At 61.3% G+C, this 20033-nt stretch overlaps 3 protein-coding genes across 4 annotated transcripts; all 3 read right to left on the reverse strand.

Moving 5' to 3' along the window:
• Positions 1 to 91: 91 nt before the first annotated feature.
• LOC104060996 (uncharacterized) lies at positions 92 to 3040 on the reverse strand. 2 transcript variants are annotated; one of them, XM_054050430.1, is made up of 4 exons: positions 2957 to 3040; positions 835 to 1524; positions 291 to 436; positions 92 to 200 (listed from the first exon to the last, which is right to left on the reverse strand). In XM_054050430.1, the coding sequence occupies exons 1-4, from the start codon at positions 3003 to 3005 to the stop codon at positions 153 to 155; spliced, it is 933 nt and encodes a 310-aa protein (XP_053906405.1). In that variant the 5' UTR covers positions 3006 to 3040; the 3' UTR covers positions 92 to 152. The 2 variants fall into 2 exon arrangements, with proteins under 2 accessions (XP_053906405.1, XP_053906406.1); XM_054050431.1 differs by having other exon boundaries at positions 2886 to 2999.
• A 1930-nt stretch (positions 3041 to 4970) lies between these two features.
• JUND (JunD proto-oncogene, AP-1 transcription factor subunit) lies at positions 4971 to 6629 on the reverse strand. The gene has a single exon (XM_009562857.2). It carries the CDS (start codon positions 6504 to 6506, stop codon positions 5562 to 5564), a length of 945 nt encoding a protein of 314 aa, XP_009561152.2. The 5' UTR covers positions 6507 to 6629; the 3' UTR covers positions 4971 to 5561.
• Positions 6630 to 12964: 6335 nt separating this feature from the next.
• Positions 12965 to 19992, reverse strand: LSM4 (LSM4 homolog, U6 small nuclear RNA and mRNA degradation associated). The gene is made up of 5 exons (XM_054050454.1): positions 19846 to 19992; positions 19174 to 19215; positions 18520 to 18618; positions 15502 to 15685; positions 12965 to 13070 (listed from the first exon to the last, which is right to left on the reverse strand). Exons 1-5 carry the CDS (start codon positions 19846 to 19848, stop codon positions 12982 to 12984), a joined length of 417 nt encoding a protein of 138 aa, XP_053906429.1. The 5' UTR covers positions 19849 to 19992; the 3' UTR covers positions 12965 to 12981.
• Positions 19993 to 20033: the final 41 nt, after the last annotated feature.

Raw genomic sequence — 20033 nt, forward strand, 5'->3', positions numbered from 1 at the left:
GGGGGGACCCCGAAAGCAACCGGGGCATCCCCCGGGAGCGGGGTTTTCCCTGGGAAGGGTGCAGAGCACATGTCAGACGGGAAACCAGCGCTGAAGCGGCAGTTATTTTATTGAGCAGCGTGGGCAGCCCGGGGGGGGCCGCGGAGAGGGGGTCACCTGGGGGTGTAGTGCGTGATGGGGGACCTCTCTGTCACCTTGCTCTAGGGAAGAGATAGAAAAAGTGGGGTGAGCGTCCACATCCCAGCCTTGCTGCCCCACCCCCGCTGCTCCCCCGGTTGCCCCCCACGTACCATGGGTACCTCATCCAGGCGTTGGAAACGGGGGGTCCCGCGCCGGCACGTCCGCACCAGCAGCACCGCCGCTCCCCCCACCAGCACGCAGATGAAGAGAGAGATGGCGACCACCAGGCCGGGGTTGGTTTTGGCCGGGGGATGCGCTGCAGGGGGGGAGAGGGGCACCCCGTTACACCCCCGCACTGCGGAGCTGCGTGCCCGACCCCTGAGCATCTCTCTTGGGGCTCAAAACTGGCTCCGATTCCACCCCTGTGTCCCATCCCACCCCACACAGACCCAGCTCCTGTGTCACCTCCGCTTGCAGGGGTCCAGCGTGGGACCCTCCCCGGGGATCATGCAACACAAAGGCTGGGGGAGAGAGGGGGTCTTCAACCTCCAGCCTGGGGGGACCCAGGGGACCCACATCCCATTGTCCCCCTGCCCCACGCCGTGAGCGCAGCCCCTGAGTGAGGGGTTTAGGGGGGACCCACGGCGGGTGCCATGGCCATGGGTAGGTTCAGGGGTCTCTGCCCGCACGGTGCCCGTCCGGCCTGGCTCTCACCCAAGTTGTCAGCTGTGGGGTCGGTGCCGATGGCCGGTGTCGTTCTGGAGCTGGTGGCCATGGTGTCACTGGGACCAGGGCTCGCTGTGGGTGCAGGAGAGCTGGGAGTGGGGCTGGGGGGAGCAGGTAAGGGTGGGGATGGCGATGCTGTCGAGCTGGATGGATGCCGTGTGGCTGGGGAGCTGGGCATGGCTGGGTGGGATGGGGACGATGCTGCGGTCCTGCTGGATGGAGATGTTGGAGGTGTCGGAGGTGCTGATGAGCCTGTTCTCATGGAGAGAGATGGTGCTGCGGTTGGGTCGGATGAAGGTGTGGGTGCTGGTGGAGATGATGGTGCTGCGGTTGGGTTGGATGAAGATATGGGTGCTGGTGGAGATGATGGTGCTGCAGTTGGGTCGGATGAAGGTGTGGGTGCTGGTGGAGATGATGGTGCTGCAGTTGGGTCGGATGAAGATGCGAGTGCTGGTGGAGACAATGTCACAACTGTGGCAGATAAAGATGTGGCCGCCACTGAGCTCTGTGTCCGAGGCAGAGATGTTGAGTTGAGTGGAGGTGGTGTTGATGCCGCTGCGTTTGTTTTGCTGGACGGAGAGGTACTGTTGGAGTTGAAGCTGGACGGAGAGGGTGACAAGGGTGTCTCTGTGCTTCTTGGAGACGTCAGGCTGGTGGCATCTACGCCGTGATCTGTTTCTAAAGTGTGGAGGAGAGACCTGGTCAGCAAGGACCTGCCCAGCTCCCACCGCTCCTTCCCTGGGTGGTTTCACCAGTGGACCGGGAACCTGGGATTTAGGCCGTATCAGATCCCAGAAATCCTGGGTCGGGAAGCGCCTCCCAAGCTGTCGCAGCCCAGGGACAAGCAGGACAACGTGGCAGCCATGGGCATGGGCACAAGGACACGTGCCAGCCTGGCGCTGGTGGCATCACCGGCCTGTGCCGGGATGGCACGCGAGGGCTCTGTGTGGGACACGGCAGCGTTTGCCGGGCAGTGCCTTTATCTGCCAAACTCTTGTTTGCACAAGAGGAGGAGCAGGTCCAACCCAGCCCCACGGCGACACTGGAGCAAAATGCGCCATGGCAGAGCCGGCACCCAGCACCGGCACCCAGCACCAGCGCCGGCACCTGCCTGGCTGGCTAATGGGGGTCCCCACCACCGCCAGGCCCACCAGGATGGGCCATTGCCACCCAGCTGCCACGCTGTGCCGGGATGGTGGTGAACCCATGGCGTAGCACCCAGCGCTCGGCACCGGGGATGGGAGAGCCGAAGCACCCAGAGGTGCAGGGGGGAGTGCTGGGGGTCCAGGCTGGGAATGGGGGGACCGCGGCCCAGCGTGGTGCCAGAGCCCTTTGACCCTGGAGTGCCAAGGTGGTGCCGGAGCACCCACGCCACCGCAAGCACCAGCCGGCCCAGCCGGTTTGGCAGCACCGGGGCCGCATCCTGCCCCACGGCACTGCCGGCTGTGGGATGGGCAGGGTGCTGGCCTCCAGCCTGGTGGTGAACCCCCGGGGGGGGGACTGTCCCCAACAGCCCCCCAGGGACAATGGGGACTGGGTGCAGCCCTGCCCCACGCCACGGAACCCCGGCTGCCCTGGGCAGGCTGGATCCGGCCCCAGTGCCGCTCCCAGGACCCCCCTGTCTCCCACTAGTGCCCCCAAGACCCCCCTGCTTTCCCCCATCCCCTGGTGCCCCCAGGACCCCCTGGTCTCCCCCAGTCTCCCCCATCCCCTGCTGCCCCCCATGTCCCCAGTCTCCCCCATCCCCTGTTGCCCCCACGACCCTTTGATGCCCCCCATCTCCCAGTGCTCCCAGGACCTCCTGGTGCCCCCAAGACCCCTTGGTCTCCTTCAGCCCCTCTGGTACCCCCAAACCCCTGGTGTCCCCAGGACCCCCCAATCTCGTTCCATCCTCTGCTGTCCCCCATTCCCACAGTATCCCCTCCATCCCCTGTTGCCCCCGGGACTCTTTGATGCCCCCCCAGGACCCCCCAGTCTCCCCCATCCCCTGGTGTCCCCAGGATCCCGTCCTCCCTCCAGTGCCACCATGTCCCCAGGACCTCCAGGTCTCCCCGCATCCCCCGGTGCCCTCAGGACCATCCCGGTCCCGTGTCGTCCCCTCTCCCGGTACCTGCGGAGAGCAAGGCAGCAGCGCAGCAGAGCAGCAGGGGCAGCTCCATCCCGCCCCGGTCCCGGTCCCGGTCCCTCTCTGCCCCCGCCTTCACCCGCCCCGGGGGAGGTGCCCGCAGCGCCCCCTGCCGGGACCGGGCGGTGTCGAGCCCCGGGGACACCCCCCCCGTGCCTCAGTTTCCCCCCCGAACCGGGAGACCGCACCGGGGGAAGGTGCCCACAGCGGCCCCTACCGGGATCGGGCGGTGTCGAGCTCCGGGGACACCCCCCCCCCCACACACACACACACACCGTGCCTCAGTTTCCCCCCCCCGAAACAAGAGACCGCACCGGGAGCGATTCTGAGTATCATCCCGGAAGGGAAAGGGAACAAAGGGATCTGGGACCATGGGATGTGGGATATGGGGATATTGGGATGCGGGGACAAAGGGCTCTGGGACCATGGGGATATTGGGATGCAGGGACAAAGGGATCTCGGACCATCAGGATGTGCGACATGGGACATTGGGATGTGGGGACAAAGGGATCTGGGATGATGGGATGTGGGACATGGGGATATTGGGATGTGGGGACAAAGGAATCTGGGACCACTGGGCTGTGGAGACCTGGAGACACAGGGACTTGGGCACACGAGGATGTGGGGACAAAGGTACCTGGGGACACCGGGATGTGGAGACAAAGCGATCTGGGAACACGGGAATGTAGAGGCTTGGGGACAAAGGGATGTGGGAAAATGGAGGCATCAGGATGTGGGGACTTGGGGGTGTCAGGACACAGGGTCTTGGGCACACAGGGATGTGGGGACGCAGGAGATCTCTGGATGCGAGGACAAAGGGATCTGGGACAGTTGGGATGGAGGGACTTGGGCACGCAGGGATGTGGGGACAAAGGGATCTGGGAACATGGGGATGTTGAGACACGGGAATCTGGGGACAAAGGGATGCGGGGAACAAAGGAACCTGCGAACATGTGGAAGCTGTGACACAGAGCCCCCGGCCTCGCTGCTGCAGGCAGCCGTGGGGCTGTGCCGTGGGGCCCGGCAGCCGCGCCATCCGTCCCTGAGCCGGAGCGGCACATCCGGGGCGCAGCATGGCCGTGCCGGGACAGGCCGTCTTCCGCGCAGAGAGGAAGGGCGCTTCCTCCCAGCAAACCGCAACCACCCCACCACCGCTCTGGGTCCCTGGGGAGGCCACGCTTCCCCCCGCCACGGCCCCAGAGCGCCGGGCTCCCCGCCAGCTCCCGGAGCGATCCTCGCCGTCGGCACGGCATGGCACGCCATGGCTGGAACATACCAAGGCGGCCACGCCGACCTTCCTGCCACCATCCCCAAGCGCTCCGGGGAAAGAGGGTCCATCCCTGGGGTGCTGCTCCATGGGACAGAGCTGGGAGCAGAGGCCTCACAGGTGGGGAAGGCGGAGGAGGAGCGATGGTGGTGCCAGGAAGCCAAGGCCAGTTGTCGGAACCCAGGGAGGAGCGGCCAAGGCTCAGCCTCGCCTTCCGCCCTGGTGGGGCCCAGCATGGCGCTGCGAGGTGACCCCGGGGTGCCAGTGCAGTGGGGTTTGGTGACCTCCCACCACCCCAATGAAGGCAACAGCCACCCCAGGGGTCTGGCAAGACAGAGCCACAGTCGGGTTCCTGTCACCACCTTCCCGCCCATGGGGATCCCCCAGCCCTGGAGGGGCCCCAGTAACTCCAGAGCCCCCCCAACAGAGCCCCAGTAGCACCAGAACACCTCTCTCAGCCCAAGGGGAGCTCCAGTGATCCCTGAAAACCCCTCTCAGCTCAAAGGATCCCCAGTAACACCAGAACACCCCTCTGTCAGCCCAAAGGAGCCCCCCAACATGCAAACCCTCCACTACCTCCCAACAAAATCCCACCCCAAACTTCCCCCAACACTCTCCCCCCAATTACCCCACCTCCCCGATCCCCATCAGCCCCCCCCAGCCCTCAACACCCCCCCTAATCCCTGTCCATCCCCCCCCCACGCCGGCGAAGCAGACAGCAAGAACCGGATCTCCAAGTTGTGGGGTTTTACTGGGGCCTGACTGGAATGTCTGGGGTGTGGGGGAGTCCCAGGCTCCCCCCTTCAGTCCATTCACAGGGTGGGAGGGCAGCCCCCACTCCCCCCATTTCAAACCCACCCCCCCTCCCAGTTCCGTGGGGCCCCTCAGTCCATGCTGGGGGGGTGGTGGGAAACACCCTCGGTCCCCCGTGGAGTGGGGGGAAAGAAGACCCTTCAGTCCGTGCCCAGGGGTGAAGCAGTCTCAATCTGTGTCCCCCACGATCCCTGGGGGCTGGAGAAAAAAAGGCTCCTCGGTCCCTGCAGGAGGGGTGAAGCCCCCTCAGTCCATGCCAGGGGTTGGGGGGCCATGAACCCCCCCTGTCCGTGTCCCCTGGTCCATGCCCAGAGGTTGGGGGGCGATGAACCCCCCCTGTCCGTGTCCCCTGGTCCATGCCCGGAGGTTGGGGGGCGATGAACCCCCCTGTCCATGCCCCCTCGGTCCATGCCCGGGGATTGGGGGGCCATGAACCCCCCTGTCCGTGTCCCCCGGTCCATGCCCGGGGGCTGGGGGCGATGCAGCCCCCCCAGTCCGTGCCCCCGGTGCTCAGTACGCCGGCACCTGGTGCTGGTGCTGGGGCAGGAGCTGGCAGCCGCTGTTGACGTGGCTGAGCACCTTCTGCTTGAGCTGGGCGACCTGCTCGCGCAGGAGGCTGGCGGTGGAGGCCAACTCCGTGTTCTGGCTCTTGAGGCTCTTCACCTTCTCCTCCAGGCGGGAGATCCTCTCCAGTTTCCTCTTACGGCACTTGGAAGCGGCGATGCGATTCCTCAGCCGTTTCCTCTCCGCCTTGATGCGCTCCTGCGTGTCCATGTCGATGGGGGAGAGCGGGGGGCTCTCCCCGAAGCTCGGCACCTCCGGGACGATCTGCGGTTCGTCCTTTAACGGAGGAGGAGGGGGCGGCGGCGGCGGGGGGAGCCGCGGGGGGGGAGCCGCGAAGGGCCCGGGGTCCGCGGCGTAGCTGACGGCGGGGTAAGTGCTGAGGTTGGCGTAAACCGGAGGCTCCGGGGCGAGCCCGGCGGCGGGCAAGTCGCCCGCGTTGCTGCTGCTGCTGCTGCTTCCTCCACCTCCTCCTCCTCCTCCGGCCGCTCCCAGCTGGTTCTGCTTGTGCAAATCCTCCAGCGCTTTCACGAAGCCTTCGGCGAACTCCTGCTCCTCGGAGGCGGCCGCTTTGGGGTAGAGGAACTGCCCGCTGGTCGGGGTGGTGGTCACCAGCCCGTTGGACTGGATGATGAGCCGCTCCAGCTCGGGGGACGCCAGCTTCAGCAGCCCCAGCTCCGCCGAGCCCAGCAGCCCCGCCGCTTCGCCGCTGCTCGCACCTCCCGGTGCTTTCAAAGCCGCCGCTACCTGCTCCGGTAAGGCCATCCCGAGCGCGTCCTTCTTCATCATGCTGCCGCCGTGGAAGGGCAGGAGGAGCCCGCTGCTACCGGAGGACGGGGCGAAGCCGCTGCCCAGGCCGCTCAACACATCATCATGGTAGAAGGGTGTTTCCATCCTCCTCCCCCGCCCGGCTGCGGGGGAAACGGCGCCGGGGCGGGGGGAGGGGGAAGGTACGGGGCCGATTTGGGGGGGGGGAAAGCGACGGGGAACGACGACCCCTCTCCACGCGCGCACACAACCCTCCTACCGCCGCCGCGCGCTCCGCGCCCCGTTAAATACCCGCCGCCGCCGCGGTGACGTCACCGCGCCGCGCTCTCATTGGCTACAGATGACGTCCTCGTCCCGCCCCGCCTTCGTTTGCATAAAAGGGGGCGTGGTTTCGGCGCCGAAAGGGGAGGGGGAGGGAGGTGGCGCCACGCCCACTCGCTGTCGCCCGGGGAGACCGGCGGGTAAACGGGACAACAGCGCGCGGGCCGCTGGGCTGACGTCAGCGCGGGGGGGCGGTCACGTGGGGAGGCGGCGGCGCGCGCCCCGCCGGGGCTGATGGGCGCGAGGGGGGGGGGCAGAAACGGGAGGGTTGATGGGCACGAAAGGGGGGGGAGCACCGGGAGGGTTAATGGGCACGAAAGGGGGGGGCGGGACCGAGAGGGTGATGGGCACAAAGCGGGGGGGGGGGGGGGGACACTAGGACCGGGAGGGTTAATGGGCAGGAAGGGGGGATGGGGCCCACGAAAGTGGGGACCCCAGAACCTGCCCCCCCTCACCGGGACGGGGCACCGCACACCCCCTTTTCAGGTGTCCATAACCCCCCCCCGAGGCACCCTGTGTCCCCCCCGGCACCGTGCACCCCATCCCTGTGTGTGTGTGTCCCCCAACACTGTGACCCCCTCTTAGCACTGTGACCCCCCCCCGGGCACTGTGTGTCCCCCATCCCCACACCGTACACCCCATCCCTGTGTGTCCATCCTCCTTCTGGCGCCGTGACCCCCTCTTGGCACCGTGTGTCCATCCCCCTCCTCATCCGCCGCCGTGCCCCCCGTCCCCGTGTCTCCGTGTCCCCCCCTCAGTGTTTGCCGTCTGGTTTCACCGGGTTGGCCCAACCCCGCGCCGGTGCACATGGCGCGTGGCCAACCGTGGTTCACCGCGGCATCGCGCCATGGCAGCTCCGGCTTCTCCAGGCCGTGTACCATGGCACCGGCGGCCAACCGGGGGGTCTGCCTCCCCCCTCCCAGCCCCCCGTTGCACTGGCAGCGGAGAAGGAGTTAAGCGATGGCGGCCAACGTCACACCGGCCAAGCCCGCGGGCGGCTGAGGGGGTGGATCGGCGTCAGCGGTTGACGTCACGGTCCCCGCGTGGAGCCGTGGCACGGGGGGAGCCAGCGCCGATGGCCGGCGATAAACCCCCCCCTGCGCGCCGGCAGGATGCGGCCCCCGCCATGCGGAATGGGGGTCCCGGTGGTGCTCGCTCGTGGGAACGCGGGGGCCACGGTGACGCTGATTGTAGCCAGATGTCGCGGGCCTGCGCTAACGAGGGCGATAAATCAGCGGGGGCGCGAGGGGAGCCTGTGCCGGTGGTGCCAGGCCGGAGTGGGCGGCTGTGCCGGTGCCGTGCCGGCCTCACGCCTTCGGCCCTGCCAGTGTGCACCGGGCCGGCGAGGAGGCCCTGTCTGTGCGTGCCCGGCCTGGCTGCGGCCATGGGGCACGGTGTGGGGCACGGCACGGTGTGGGGATGGCAGGTGTTGTGGGGACGGCATGGCACGGCGTGGGGCACAGTGTGGGGCACGGCACGGTGAAGGACACGGCACAGTGAAGGACGTGGCATGGTGTGGGGACGGCACGGTGTGGGGACGGCACGGTGTGGGGCACAGTGTGCTGTGGATGGGGTTGTGGGGCTATCGTGGCATGGGACACAGCATGCGGTAGTGGGGACACTGTGGGGCACAGCGTGGCCGGCGAGGGGCTGTGGGGACTTGACGGTGTGGGGCGCAGCATGGCTGGGCACACAGGGACAGCCCGGCTCAGCCCTGGCAGCAGGGAGCCCGCAGGGGCTACGGGTGACATCCAAGACAGGGCTGGGACACCACACTGGGGAAACTGAGGCAGGAAGGGGTTGGGACCCCAACAGCTGTAATTAATTAACCCCCAAATAAACCCAGTTCATTAAACCCCACATAAACCAGCGCCTGACCGAGCCTCGTGCCAGGGTTCTCCGGAGCCCTGTGCCGGGGCAGCGGTGCCGGTGTTGGTGCCGGTGTCCCAGGGCTCGCCGGGCAGTGCCGTCGCCTTGCTCCCAGGTGAAGCCGCCATCCTGGTTGCGTTTCCGCTGCAACCCCATCATTAGGGGTGCGGCCGGCGGCCGGCTCGGCAGGTTCAGACTTTCCATCCTGACGAAACCCGGGCGGTGAGGGACCAGGAAGGGGGATACGGGGGGAGCTCCCCCCACTCCAGCCCCGCTTGGGGACCCCCTGGCTGGGGACGGACCCGTGGGCACCCACGCGTGAGCCCCGCGGCACGGAATGAGAACCAGCTCTGGCTGTAGGTGCTTTAATCAGTTCCAGGGAGGAATGAACTGGTCGTGGGGCCTCTGGAAGAGCGGCTGGCGGGCGGCCAGGGACGCGAGCCACGAGAACCGGCTCTGGTTGGGCTCATCCACCGGCAAAACGCCGGCATCGCCTCCCCAAGGGTCGCAGTGCTGTGGGGTCACCCTGCTGTGTCCCCCCCGCGGGCTCCCACCCCGACACCACTCATCCTGCGTGTCCCTTGTCCCCAAACCGGAGACACCGCAGGACGTCTTGCCAGTGGCAACCCCAATGCTGGCAGCTTCATTTTCCTAATGAGCGTTTAATGAGGGCTGTGATTCAGTCACCCCTTCTGCCTGCCGGGAGGGCAGACCCGTGGGGAGCACGAGTGGGGTGGTCCCCTCCATGGTGTCAATAACACCATCCCTTGGCTGGGAGCTGGTGGCCAAAGCTGTTGTTGTTCCTGGAGCTGGTGGCAGTGCCACCATCCCTTGGCTGGGAGCTGGTGGCAGTGCCATCATCCCGTGGCTGGGAGCTGGTGGACAAAGCTGTTGTTGTTCCTGGAGTTGGTGGCAGTGCCATCGTCCCTTGGCTAGGAGCTGGTGGCAGTGCCATCATCCCGTGGCTGGGAGCTGGTGGACAAAGCTGTTGTTGTTCCTGGAGCTGGTGGCAGTGCCACTGTCCCTTGGCTGGGCACTGGTGGCCAAAGCTGTTGTTGTTCCTGGAGCTGGTGGCAGTGCCACCGTCCCTTGGCTGGGCGCTGATAGCCAAAGCTGTCATTCCCAGAGGTGCCGGAGCCCGGCTCAGCCCCGGCACCCACTGAGTCACGCTGTTCCTCGCCACCTGCCAGCCGGGCTATATTTACCCCGGAGCAGTCGGCAAGGATTTCAGATGAGCCCACACTGCCGCCAGCCCTCAGCAGAGCACGATGAGCCTCGCGCAGGGCCACACTCACCGGAGCATCCTCGCACCTTCAAGCCCCTGCTCTCCCCATTTCCTTGGTCCCAATGGGACCATTCCCTGCGGGCAGCCGGCTCCCGCTTTGGCCAGCAGCTGAGAGAAGGTGCCACACCATCACTTGACACCCCTGACTCTGATCGAGGACACGGGCTGGATCCAAATCAAGACGCCTACGAATTCCTGAGGATGCACCCGCATCCCCCCACCCTCCCGGCATGCCGAGAGCCCTTCCCCGAAAAGGGAACAAGGAGGAGAGCGTTTGCCACCCTGAGATTTACACCGCGGGCAGCGGGCACGCCGGGGAAGCTGCTCTTAGTCATCGCTGCGGGAGGGAGAGGAACAGAGCCGGGAAAACAAGAAGTCGCTGGCAGCCAGCGCCTGCCCCCCAAACCCGTGTGGGTCCCCACGGGGCCACGCTGCCCCCGGCGTGGGGGCTTCCAACAATCACAAACAAGAATTGCCAAGACAAAAAAAAAAAACCCCAGCAAGCAAGCAAGCAAGCAAACACATTTAAAAAGGAAAAAGGAGGAGGAGGAGGAGGGTTTGACGTGTATTTTTAGTTGCTTAGCGCAGCCCTGAAATATTTCGGCAGCCACTCCCTCCGCGTCGCAGGCGGCTGGTGTGTAACTATTCCTGTGCTGCCTCCCCAGCGAGGAACACGAGTTCTGAGTCACCCAGGGGCGGCCGGCAGAGCCGGGTGGCAGCGCCAACACCGCAGCCGCGGCCCTACCACCACAGCAACGTCCAGCAAAGGGAGCAGGAAGGGTCTCCAGGGTGGCCTTTGTGGGGTACCCCTCAGCCCAGCCAGTCTTTCCGGATAGGACACGCTCGCCCTGCCAGTTGCACCCACCCACGCCGGCAGCGAGGCTCAGATCTTTTTCCTCCTCTCCAGTTGTTGCTTTTCTCCCGCTCTTCCCTGGTTTGGTTGGGTTTTTGCAGCCGTGGCTCGCCTCCCCGTGCTGCCATGGGGCAGGGTTGGAGCCCCGGACACCCAGGTTTGGGGCAGAAAGACCCAAACCCACTGATAAACATCACCTCGATTCCGCACGGAGCCACCTCCCACCCATCCTGCTGCCACGTGCCGCCAATTCCCCGCGCAGGAGCTGTGCCATGGCTCAGGCCAAAACTGCTCCTACAGAAGAGAAAAAAAGGAAGAGGGGAGGCAAGCAGGGAAGGCTGCTACGGCCTATGGTTGTAATTAAACAAAAGCAGAACTTAACGAGGTCCAGTCCTGACTCCAGCGCTTCGCCAGGAGATAAGACGCACTTGGAGGACTCTACCCTGAGCCGAAGCCAAAGGTCCTGTTATTGAGGTGATTTATCTGGCCAGAACGGCCCTTAAATCCCAACAGCGGTGCCGTTGCTTCATTTTTCATCGGGACACGTGGAGTTGCTCTGCCTGGAGGGACCCAGAAGGGAGGGAGCAATCCGGGAGGGGAAAGTCTGACACGGGGCTCAGCCTGGGCTTTGTTAAAATGCCACACGGGTGTTTACACTGAGACCGAGTTTCCAGGAGGAGAGGACACGTGTGCCCTGTTCCCAGCGCCTGGAATTGGCTCCTTGGCCAAAAGTGGCTCGCCCAGAACGGGGATGGAATACCGGTGCTGCCGGTTAACGCCTCGCCAAGGAAAAGGCAGCTGTGGAGAGCACGTGGCTGCTGTTAGAAACCAAAGGCTTAGCCCGAGAGCTGGGGGATTTATTCCTGAGTCCAGGGCTCGGACGCGGGTGTGGGCGACGCTGGCCTCGGCTGTGGGAAGGAGCGGGATCAGGCAGGGCTCGGCGCCGTCGCAGACAGAGAGGGAGGCGTTTGGTACAGGTTGGTGATTTATTCCTACTCACCACTGCGCACAAGGTTTAGAAACATTAAAAAAATAAGTATATATAAAAGCATGTTCTTTCCTCATTTTCTCAATGCAGTGGTGATGGCAGAGAGGCGGCTTCAAAATGGGAATCAGTTGTAAAAAAAACCAAACCAAACCCAAAAGAACTGTTCACAACAAGTCACAATCTCAGCTTTTCTCCTAGAATTAAGCTCTTACATCCATTCAGGAGGTTGAGGCATGGCCAGAGCCTCTTTCTTCCCCCGGTGCCCCAGTGCAGACATTCAATTCAGATCAGCCAGGGTACTTTGCAGGTGCATTTTGCTCACCCTGTACCCCGTGGGAAGGAAGACTGGAGCAACCCGAGCAGGGAATTCACAGGAGCTTCCTTAACCTACAGGCAGGACGCGCTCACCCGCTGCTCTGTGTCCCCAAGGGAAGATAATCTGCTACTAGAAAAGGAAAGGACAAGCACGAGCGGTGGAGTCCATCACTGGGCACCAAAGAAATGAGGTTGAGAAATACTGTCCGAGTTCAGGACTCGGCGTCACAGGGAGAGGAGGGGAATAAATCAACCCAACAGCTCGGTTGCTTTTCAGGAAAAGAAAAGGAAGATGAAGGGGGACACCAGCCTTCCACAAGGAAACACAGAAAGCCCTTTCCTTTAAAGGAAACTTCTAATCTGAAGTCAAATTAGTAATACATTAATTGAGAAACACTCATTTATCACAAAGCTCTCTTGGAAACCCCTGAAGCCAATGCAACTTTCATCCCAGGTTCTCCTTGAACAGGAGAGAGGGAACGAATGGCCAGAAACAGGGGATCAGCACTAGCTTAAAAGTCTGTTGGTTTTATAAACCCCTAAACCTTTAAGACTCCGCCTGTAAAGAGACAAAATCCTCAAGTTCAGTGTTATTAAACCAAAACACTCACATCTGTGACAAATGCAAGAAGTTTCCCAAGTTTCAAGTACAAAAAACTCATCCAAACAATCCCGAAAGCATTTGCCTTCGTTCTGGCACCACTGTGCACGGTTCAGTGTTTAAATTAAACCTGGTGACCCCAAAAAATTAAATACTGGTTTCACTCTCAGGATTCCTTAATCACAAAGGACTTTTGAAACATTTCGAACGTTACAAGGAGTGAATAACTCCACTTTACCAGATTAAATAGCGAGGGGCTTCCAAAAGACATGATTCGGGCAGGGATCGACTGACGGAGGGGTAGGAAGGGAAAGTTTTGAACACGTGGCAATCCTGAGGTGATACAAACTCAACGGCAGCGGCAAACTCTCACTGCTTCGCCGATTGTCTGCCTGGCTTCTTTTCCTGTTGGCCTCTTCCACTGCCTGGTATTCCTCGGCCACGGCCACCAAACACACCTGCGGGGCAGAAAGGAAGAGCATGGGTGTAAGAGCATCCCTGTGAGCCAGCAGTGTCTCCCAGGCACACAGAGCTTCTCAGTGAGTGAGGTTTTACCCACACAGACGCCTGTTTTCTACACTTTAGGAGAGAAGATGTTTAGATCTCTCTCTTACCAGTTCCAGACTCTTTATTTACAATCTATTCCTCCTTCCCAGGGCATTAACGTCCCCTTGTGCTTGCTGTGGTTTGTAAATGGAATCATAGAATCCTGGAATGGTTTGGTTTGGAAGGGAACTTCAAGATCATTGAGTTCCAACCCCATGCCACGGGCAGGGACACCTCCCATGTTCAATCCTGGAAAACAGAGCCAAGGAAGGGATCCTACATCTTAAATCCAGCGGGATGGGCAGGTTAGACTGTGACCCCTAAGAGCTGTACGGGCAAACTAAAAGCACCAAAGTGGGTGACTTGGTTTGAAGGCTGCTCAGCTACAGAAGAGAAAAATGCAGCCCTCTGTCAGCACCTCGCTGCCAGACGGAGCGACCTCGGGTACAGTGGGAGTCGGAAGGCAGACACAGGAGCATCCCTGTATCTAAGAACCAGCTCCATCTTTGTCACTGGAGCTGCTGAGCCCACCCTCATCCTTCCCTCGCTGCTCAGATTCACCTCAAACAAACAAAAAGCGATTCCAGGCAGGGATTTCTATCTTGGTGTGTAAGCATAAAGGGACAGTGGATCTGCCCTGCCAGCCACGTCCAGACAAAAGGCAGAGCCCAGAGCAGACTCGGTGTGGGTACCAGGCAGGAGAGCTTCTCTAGAGCCCTCTGCTCTGCCAAGGAGATGCATCTAAACCAGGGGCAAAACCAAACTGCTCCTAACCCTGCAGCCCTCGGGATGCTCGTGGGGCTCCGGCAGCTCCGCGGACAGAGTGCCTGCCACGCTTCTGCATCTGGCACGCCGAGAAGTAGAAGACGAAGGATTACCAGTGTCAGAAACAATCATCCTTTCAACTGCGTGCACAATTACAGCTTCGCTTCTGCCTGCTGGCCTCGCGACAGAATCGTCCTGCCTCTTTTTATTTCCCCTCCTCCCTTCATGTCTCAGTAATGGGAGCCAAACCTTTTAGCTAATTAGCAAATGCTGAAGCTTCCCTTTAAAATATTCCATCAGCGAATTTAAGCTGCACATCAAACCAGCAGGGAACCCCGCCTCAAACGGCGCTCGGCTCTCCACAAGGTGGATGTTTCCACAGCAGAGAAAACATTTCAGCTAGAATGTTTGTCCAAACAACCGTATCCAAAAAAGCTGCCATGCCAAGGGCTTTGGACACTGAAAAGGGAAGGAGGAAAAATAAAGGCGCCTTCAGATTTGTAAAGGTCACTTTTGCACGCTCGGAGCTTCCTGGAGGTAGCACAGGCAGCAGAAATCACCAGGGATTTTCCCCTCCAGAAGTCCCTGGGACTTGGAAACGCTGCCCGTCGCACGTCCCCGGGTAGATCCCAGCCATCCTACCAGGATTCCATGCATAATCCAAACGCAGGCAGCTCGTTAAGGGCGCTCTGCAAACTTGGCCCTCATGTCTCAGTCCCCAGGGCTCCTTTTAAACTCAGATTCCCCACACCAAACCCCATTTTGTTGCGGCAAGCAAGCGCGCTCAGGATTTTTAGCTCCAACTGCAGGCTCAGCCTGTGCCGAGAGCAACCCTGGGGCTGAGCACAGTGGCCACAAAGCAAACCCCAAATTGTGTGAAGGAAAGGAGAGGAAAAGCTCTTGGGCTTCCAGCAGGACAGTTTGGGGAGAAAAGAGCAAATATATCCTCTGAGATCTCCCAACGCCACGAAGTGGGTGAAGGGAGGCAGAGCTGTTTCCATGACCCATTTCTTCGTCAGTGGCAGCCTCTCTGTTTATCAGGAACCGGAGCTATTCGCATCGGGTGGGAGGAACACAAACCCACAGAGATTTCTTAAAAAATAAATAACCGAACGAGCCAGGAGATCCAAAGCCTCATCAGAATGCGAGAAAAGATGGTGCTTTTCTATCAGTGCCACGGCCAGAGCCCAGTCTGTTTTCACACAGAGCAGCCGTTTGTGTCCCTCCCTGACTCACTGAGCTCACAGACACTGGTTTTGCAGGGCCGCGCTCCGAATCAGCCAGGAGGGGTAGAAACAGTCACGTTCAGACTCTCTCAAGCTCCTGCCCAACCCCAGTAATGAGGGAGGCACAGCCTTGGCATGAATCCTTTCTATTCTTTGGCAGAGGCTGCCTTACAAGCGAGGCAACGCACTTGCTCGGCTGGATCTCGCACAGGAGTGGCTCCAGCTTCTCCCAGACAAACAATCCTGGGTTTAAAGCTGAGAAGCCAAAGCTATTCTATGAACAAGAGGTGAAATTTAAAGGCAGGGATCCCGCTCGCCCTTCTCCGAGCTGAAAACCAAGCAGGATCGTTACCTCGTCCGGCACCTCCAACGCCACGGCCCTTCTGTTGCTTCTGCTGTTGCATCCCGCCACGGCCTCTGCCCTTGGACACCACCTCTTCCTTCACCATGTCAATTATCTCATCAGGGATACGCAGGTATTTAATCGTGCTGCCACGGATGTAGCACTCGGGCATCCTCCAGAACTTGTCTCCATCCTAGTGGGGAGCAACATGTTAGGCTAGGACCAAACCCAGGTGCTTTTGTACTATTTTTGGGACATTTGTGCGTTTCCATCACTTCTGGAGAGCGTGACTGCTCCTTAGTCTTTTCTGGAAGTGTTATTTATAACTAGCTGCAAAAAAGGGTGGTTTTTTTCCTCCGAATCACGTAGCCCTACAGCCTGGGGGAAGGGCGCTCAGCCGCCAGCAACTGCAGTTTCGTTTTCTTCCACAACGGCCTCCGACACTGACAGAAAACGAAGAGAAGGCTGAGGAAACGAGCACCTTCCCTTCTCGTACAGGGAGGGAACTGAAAGCGGGACCAGAGAGACAAGGGTGGTAAATCACGCACAACGGCTACGGACATCGCAGCTGCACAAAGGTTGGGTTTCTGCTCCCACAGCCTCAGCTGGGAGCCACCTCCCTCTTTCCCTCCTCTGGGGTGTGGATGGAGCAGGGAGGCACGTCTGGAGCCAGCTGGCTGCGGGCCGTGTGCCACCAGAGCACGGGAACAGCGGCTGTGGAAAACAAGGAGCTTATGGATTTTATATATATATATATAAAAGAAAGTTTTCAGGTGCTCGCTTAAAGAGTGGCATCTCCAGATGTTGTTTAACACAGTTTCAGGGCTCTCCTAGGACACAACCTCCCGGGGTTTCAGCTCCCGCGTACCGAGGGCAGCTGCGGGAACAAGAATCGAGCATCGAAGCTGAACAACAACTCGGCTGCCTGTGATGTAACCGGGAGGAGGAATGGGGACCCGCCTCGGCAGCGGCTCCACCAAGGTTTGGCTGCAGATGGAATCGCTCGAGCCCAGCGGTTCTCAAGCGGCAGCACGCAGCCACGGCGCCTGTCGTGTCCCAGAAGAGGGGTTTAAACAGGAACGCCTCGTTCCTCCTCTCCTGGGATAAAATACTCTGCTCCTCTTTCCAGCCCCCGGAGTTATTTGGGGCAATTCTGCCTGTACAGACAAGTCCTTTGCGCACAAGACGAGACAGAGAGAAACAGTTCTCTTCCAAAAGACACCCAAGCAAACCCCACCCTGCCTTGATCTGCCTGGCTGCTCCTTGGCTCGGGATGCGGGAAGGGATGGAGCCAGGCTCCCTCGCTTCCTCGTTCCGGCCTCCCCGGAGCAAACACCCGCCCGCCGTTCCATGCCATCTAGCGGTCGGTGCCCGGTTCCACCGGCACAGCCCCAGCAGCGGCTCCAGCCCGGCTTCCCCCCCAGCTTTGGAGGCATTTGGGTGTTTTAAGGGACAGGCGATGAGCCCGGTGTGTCAGGATCCCTCTGGATCACTCAGAGGGAGCAAAACCTGAGCTATTGCTCTTGCACAGCCGCAGGAAGCGACTTCCCAAGGAGAGGGACAATATCATGGAATGGTTTGGAGCAGAAGGGAACTCTGAGCCCATCCAGTTCCAATCCCCTGCTGCAGGCAGGGACACCTCCCACTGGATCCCGTTGCTCCAAGCCCCATCCAACCTGGCCTTGAACCCCTCCAGGGATGGGGCAGCCACCACTGATCTGGGCAACCTGGGCCAGGGCCTCACCACCCTCACAAGAAAACTTTTCTTCCTTAGATCTCATCTCACTATCCCCTCTTTCAGCTGAAAACCGTTCCCCCTTGTCCTGTCCCTGCACCCCCGGATCAAGAGGCCCTCCCCAGGTTTCCTGGAGCCCCTTTCAGTGCTGGAAGCTGCTCTAAGGTCTCCCCGCAGCCTCCTCCAGGCTGAACTCTCTTAGCTTGTTGTATGGGAGGTGCTCCAGCCCATGTTGTGGGCACGGATAAAGCTTTGCTCTCTGTTATCTCCTCTTAGTCCCCCTCCTGCTAAAGAAAACAGTGGTTCCTTCCCTGTTTGTCCCTCCAGAAGAGAACGTGTGCCCCAAAATCCCTGATCCTCGCTGCTCCGCCCCTCTCAAACCTCAAGGTGTGCACTCTGTCACACTGACATGAAAACAACATCGCTCAAAACTCCCCTGTTTTGGAGACCACAGGTGCTGAGGGGTTGCAGAGGAATTTTGGGAAGAACAAGGATCTCTGCTGGTCTCTCCCACGGAGCTCTGATATTCTGAGGCAGGGAAAGCAGCCCCAGATGACATCCCGCAGGCTGCTGCTTTCCCGCAGTGCACAGCTGGTAGGGACAAGACCAGACATTTCTAACTGAGGTGGAAGACCAAAACACAGATCCTAATCTGCTGGAGTGGCTTTGGCCAAGGGCAAAAGAACCAGACGGCGCAGAGCCCCGGTGCGGGTAAACAACCGGCTCCTCTGTTTGGATGCGGAGAGGACTTAATAAAAGCCAGGGCAGTGTTTAGAGCAGAGCTCACTCCTGGGATGAAGGCTCCGTTCCCGAGAAGCTCAGCTCGGCAGCACAGCATGGCCTATCACACTCTAACCCCACACTGGGAACCCTCTGGGCAAGGAAGTGCCTACACAGCACAGAGCCATCACACTACAGCCTGTGCCCAAGGGCATTCCTTAATCAGGGATAGTATAAATCATAGAACGGTTTGGGTTGAAAGGGACCTCAAAGCCCATCCAGTCCCACCCCCTGCCATAAGCAGGGACACCTCCCACTGGATCCAGTTGCTCCAAGCCCCATCCAACCTGGCCTGGAACACCTCCAGGGATGGGGCAGCCACTGCTCTGGGCAACCTGGGCCAGGGCCAAGATTACAGTCACATTCCAGGCTGGAGCTGCGCCTCCAGAAGAGCAACGGCTGCTGAGGAACAGCAGAGGTGGCCTGGCTGCAGGCCTGGTGGCGGGGGACCCCTGGAGGCTTTCCAGGGCTCAAAGAGGGTGGCCCTTGCCTAGGTCAGGGCCTGGCCTTACCCGGGACGTGCAGATCACCTCCCGCAGGTTTATGTTCATCCAATTGTCACAGCTCACCAGGTGCCCGTTATAAGTCTCCCCATTCTTCAGCTCCACCAGCTGCAAGAAATGGAAGTCACAGAATCATGGAATGGTTTGGAGTAGAAGGGACTCCAATTCCACCCGACTGCCATGGGCAGGAACATCTCCCACTGGATCAGGGGCTCCAGGCCCCACCCAACCCACCCTTGAACACCTTCAAGGATCCAATAAGAGACACAGAGCCTCCCCACCCTCACAGGAAAAATTTTCTTCCTAAAATCTCATCTCAATCTCCCCTCTTTCAGCTGAAAACTGTTCGCCTTCGTCCTGTCCCTGCCCTCCCTGATCCAGAGCCCTTCTCCAGTTTTCCCAGAGCCCCTTCAGGCACTGGAAGCTGTTCTAACATCTCCTTGGAGCCTTCTCTTTTCCAGGCTGAACAACCCCAACTCTCTCAGCCTGTCCTCATTGGGAGGTGCTCCAGCCCTCGGACCCTCTTTGTAGCCTCCTCTGGACCCGTTCCAACAGCTCCATGTCCTCTGCTGGGGGCTCCAGGGGGAGTCACAGCCACGGTACCGGGATCTGCCCCCAGTGTCACCCGCAGGGCTCTGGGCTGGGCTGCGCTCCGGTACTCACCATGGGGTGGTTCTGTGCTGTCTTCAGCAGAGACAGAGGCAACTGCGGAGGGAGAGAGGGGAGAGAGCTCAGGAACCACCGGGAGCAGGGACACCGGGATGGGGGGAGCAGGGACACCGGGATGGGGGGAGCAGGGACAGGACACCGGGGTGGGGGGAGCAGGGACACCGGGATGGGAGGAGCAGGGACGGGACACCGGGATGGGGAGCAGCAGGGACACCGGGATGGGGGGGAGCAGGGACGGGACACCGGGATGGGGGGGAGCAGGGACACCGGGATGGGGGGGAGCAGGGACGGGACAGCGGGTTGGGGGGAGCAAGAGACGGGGACACCAGCATTGGGGGGGGGGAGGGCGGGAAGGAAGCACCCGGATGGGAGGGGGTCGGATACATCGGGGTTGGGGATCGGTGGACACTGGGATGTGGCGACGGGAGGGGACACCGGGAGGGGGGAGGACCTGGGGACACCGGGATTGGGGACCGGGGAGCACCAGGATGGAGGAAGCAGGGGACACCGAGACTGAGGGAGTGGAAGGAGGGACAGCGGGATGGGGAGGGAGGTGGAAGCAGGGAGACACCGAGATTGGGGGGGAGGGAAGAAGAGGAGACACCGGGATGGGGTGGCGGGAGTGGGGGAGCGGGGACACGGGGCTGGGGACCGCTCCCCTCTCACCATGGTGCCGGTGCTGGAGCCGCCGCCGCTCGCACCGTCCGCCGTCCGGCCCCCCGCGCGGGGCCAATCCGAGCCCGGCGCGGTCCCGGCGGAGCCAATCGGGGCTCAGAACGCGGCCTCGGCCGTAAAGCAACGCCGCGCCTCCCGGTTCCGCGCCTTTTACGACAGCGCGGGGCGGGAAGGGGGAC

The sequence above is a fragment of the Cuculus canorus genome, chromosome 27 (assembly GCF_017976375.1).
Source record: "Cuculus canorus isolate bCucCan1 chromosome 27, bCucCan1.pri, whole genome shotgun sequence".
NCBI lineage: Eukaryota > Metazoa > Chordata > Aves > Cuculiformes > Cuculidae > Cuculus > Cuculus canorus.

What these genes read in the sequence shown, in the direction of transcription:
- LOC104060996 (XM_054050430.1), bottom strand. Translation starts at nt 3,005, where the DNA reads ATGGAGCTGCCCCTGCTGCTCTGCTGCGCTGCTGCCTTGCTCTCCGCA. An exon ending in CCCCACAGCTGACAACTTGG is followed by an intron (nt 437 to 834) that starts GTGAGAGCCAGG and finishes CCCCCCCTGCAG; the next exon opens with CGCATCCCCCGGCCAAAACC. An exon ending in GCCTGGATGAGGTACCCATG is followed by an intron (nt 201 to 290) that starts GTACGTGGGGGG and finishes TCTCTTCCCTAG; the next exon opens with AGCAAGGTGACAGAGAGGTC.
- JUND (XM_009562857.2), bottom strand. Translation starts at nt 6,506, where the DNA reads ATGGAAACACCCTTCTACCATGATGATGTGTTGAGCGGCCTGGGCAGC.
- LSM4 (XM_054050454.1), bottom strand. An exon ending in CAGCACAGAACCACCCCATG is followed by an intron (nt 18,619 to 19,173) that starts GTGAGTACCGGA and finishes CATTTCTTGCAG; the next exon opens with CTGGTGGAGCTGAAGAATGG. An exon ending in AGGTGATCTGCACGTCCCGG is followed by an intron (nt 15,686 to 18,519) that starts GTAAGGCCAGGC and finishes GCTCCCCACTAG; the next exon opens with GATGGAGACAAGTTCTGGAG.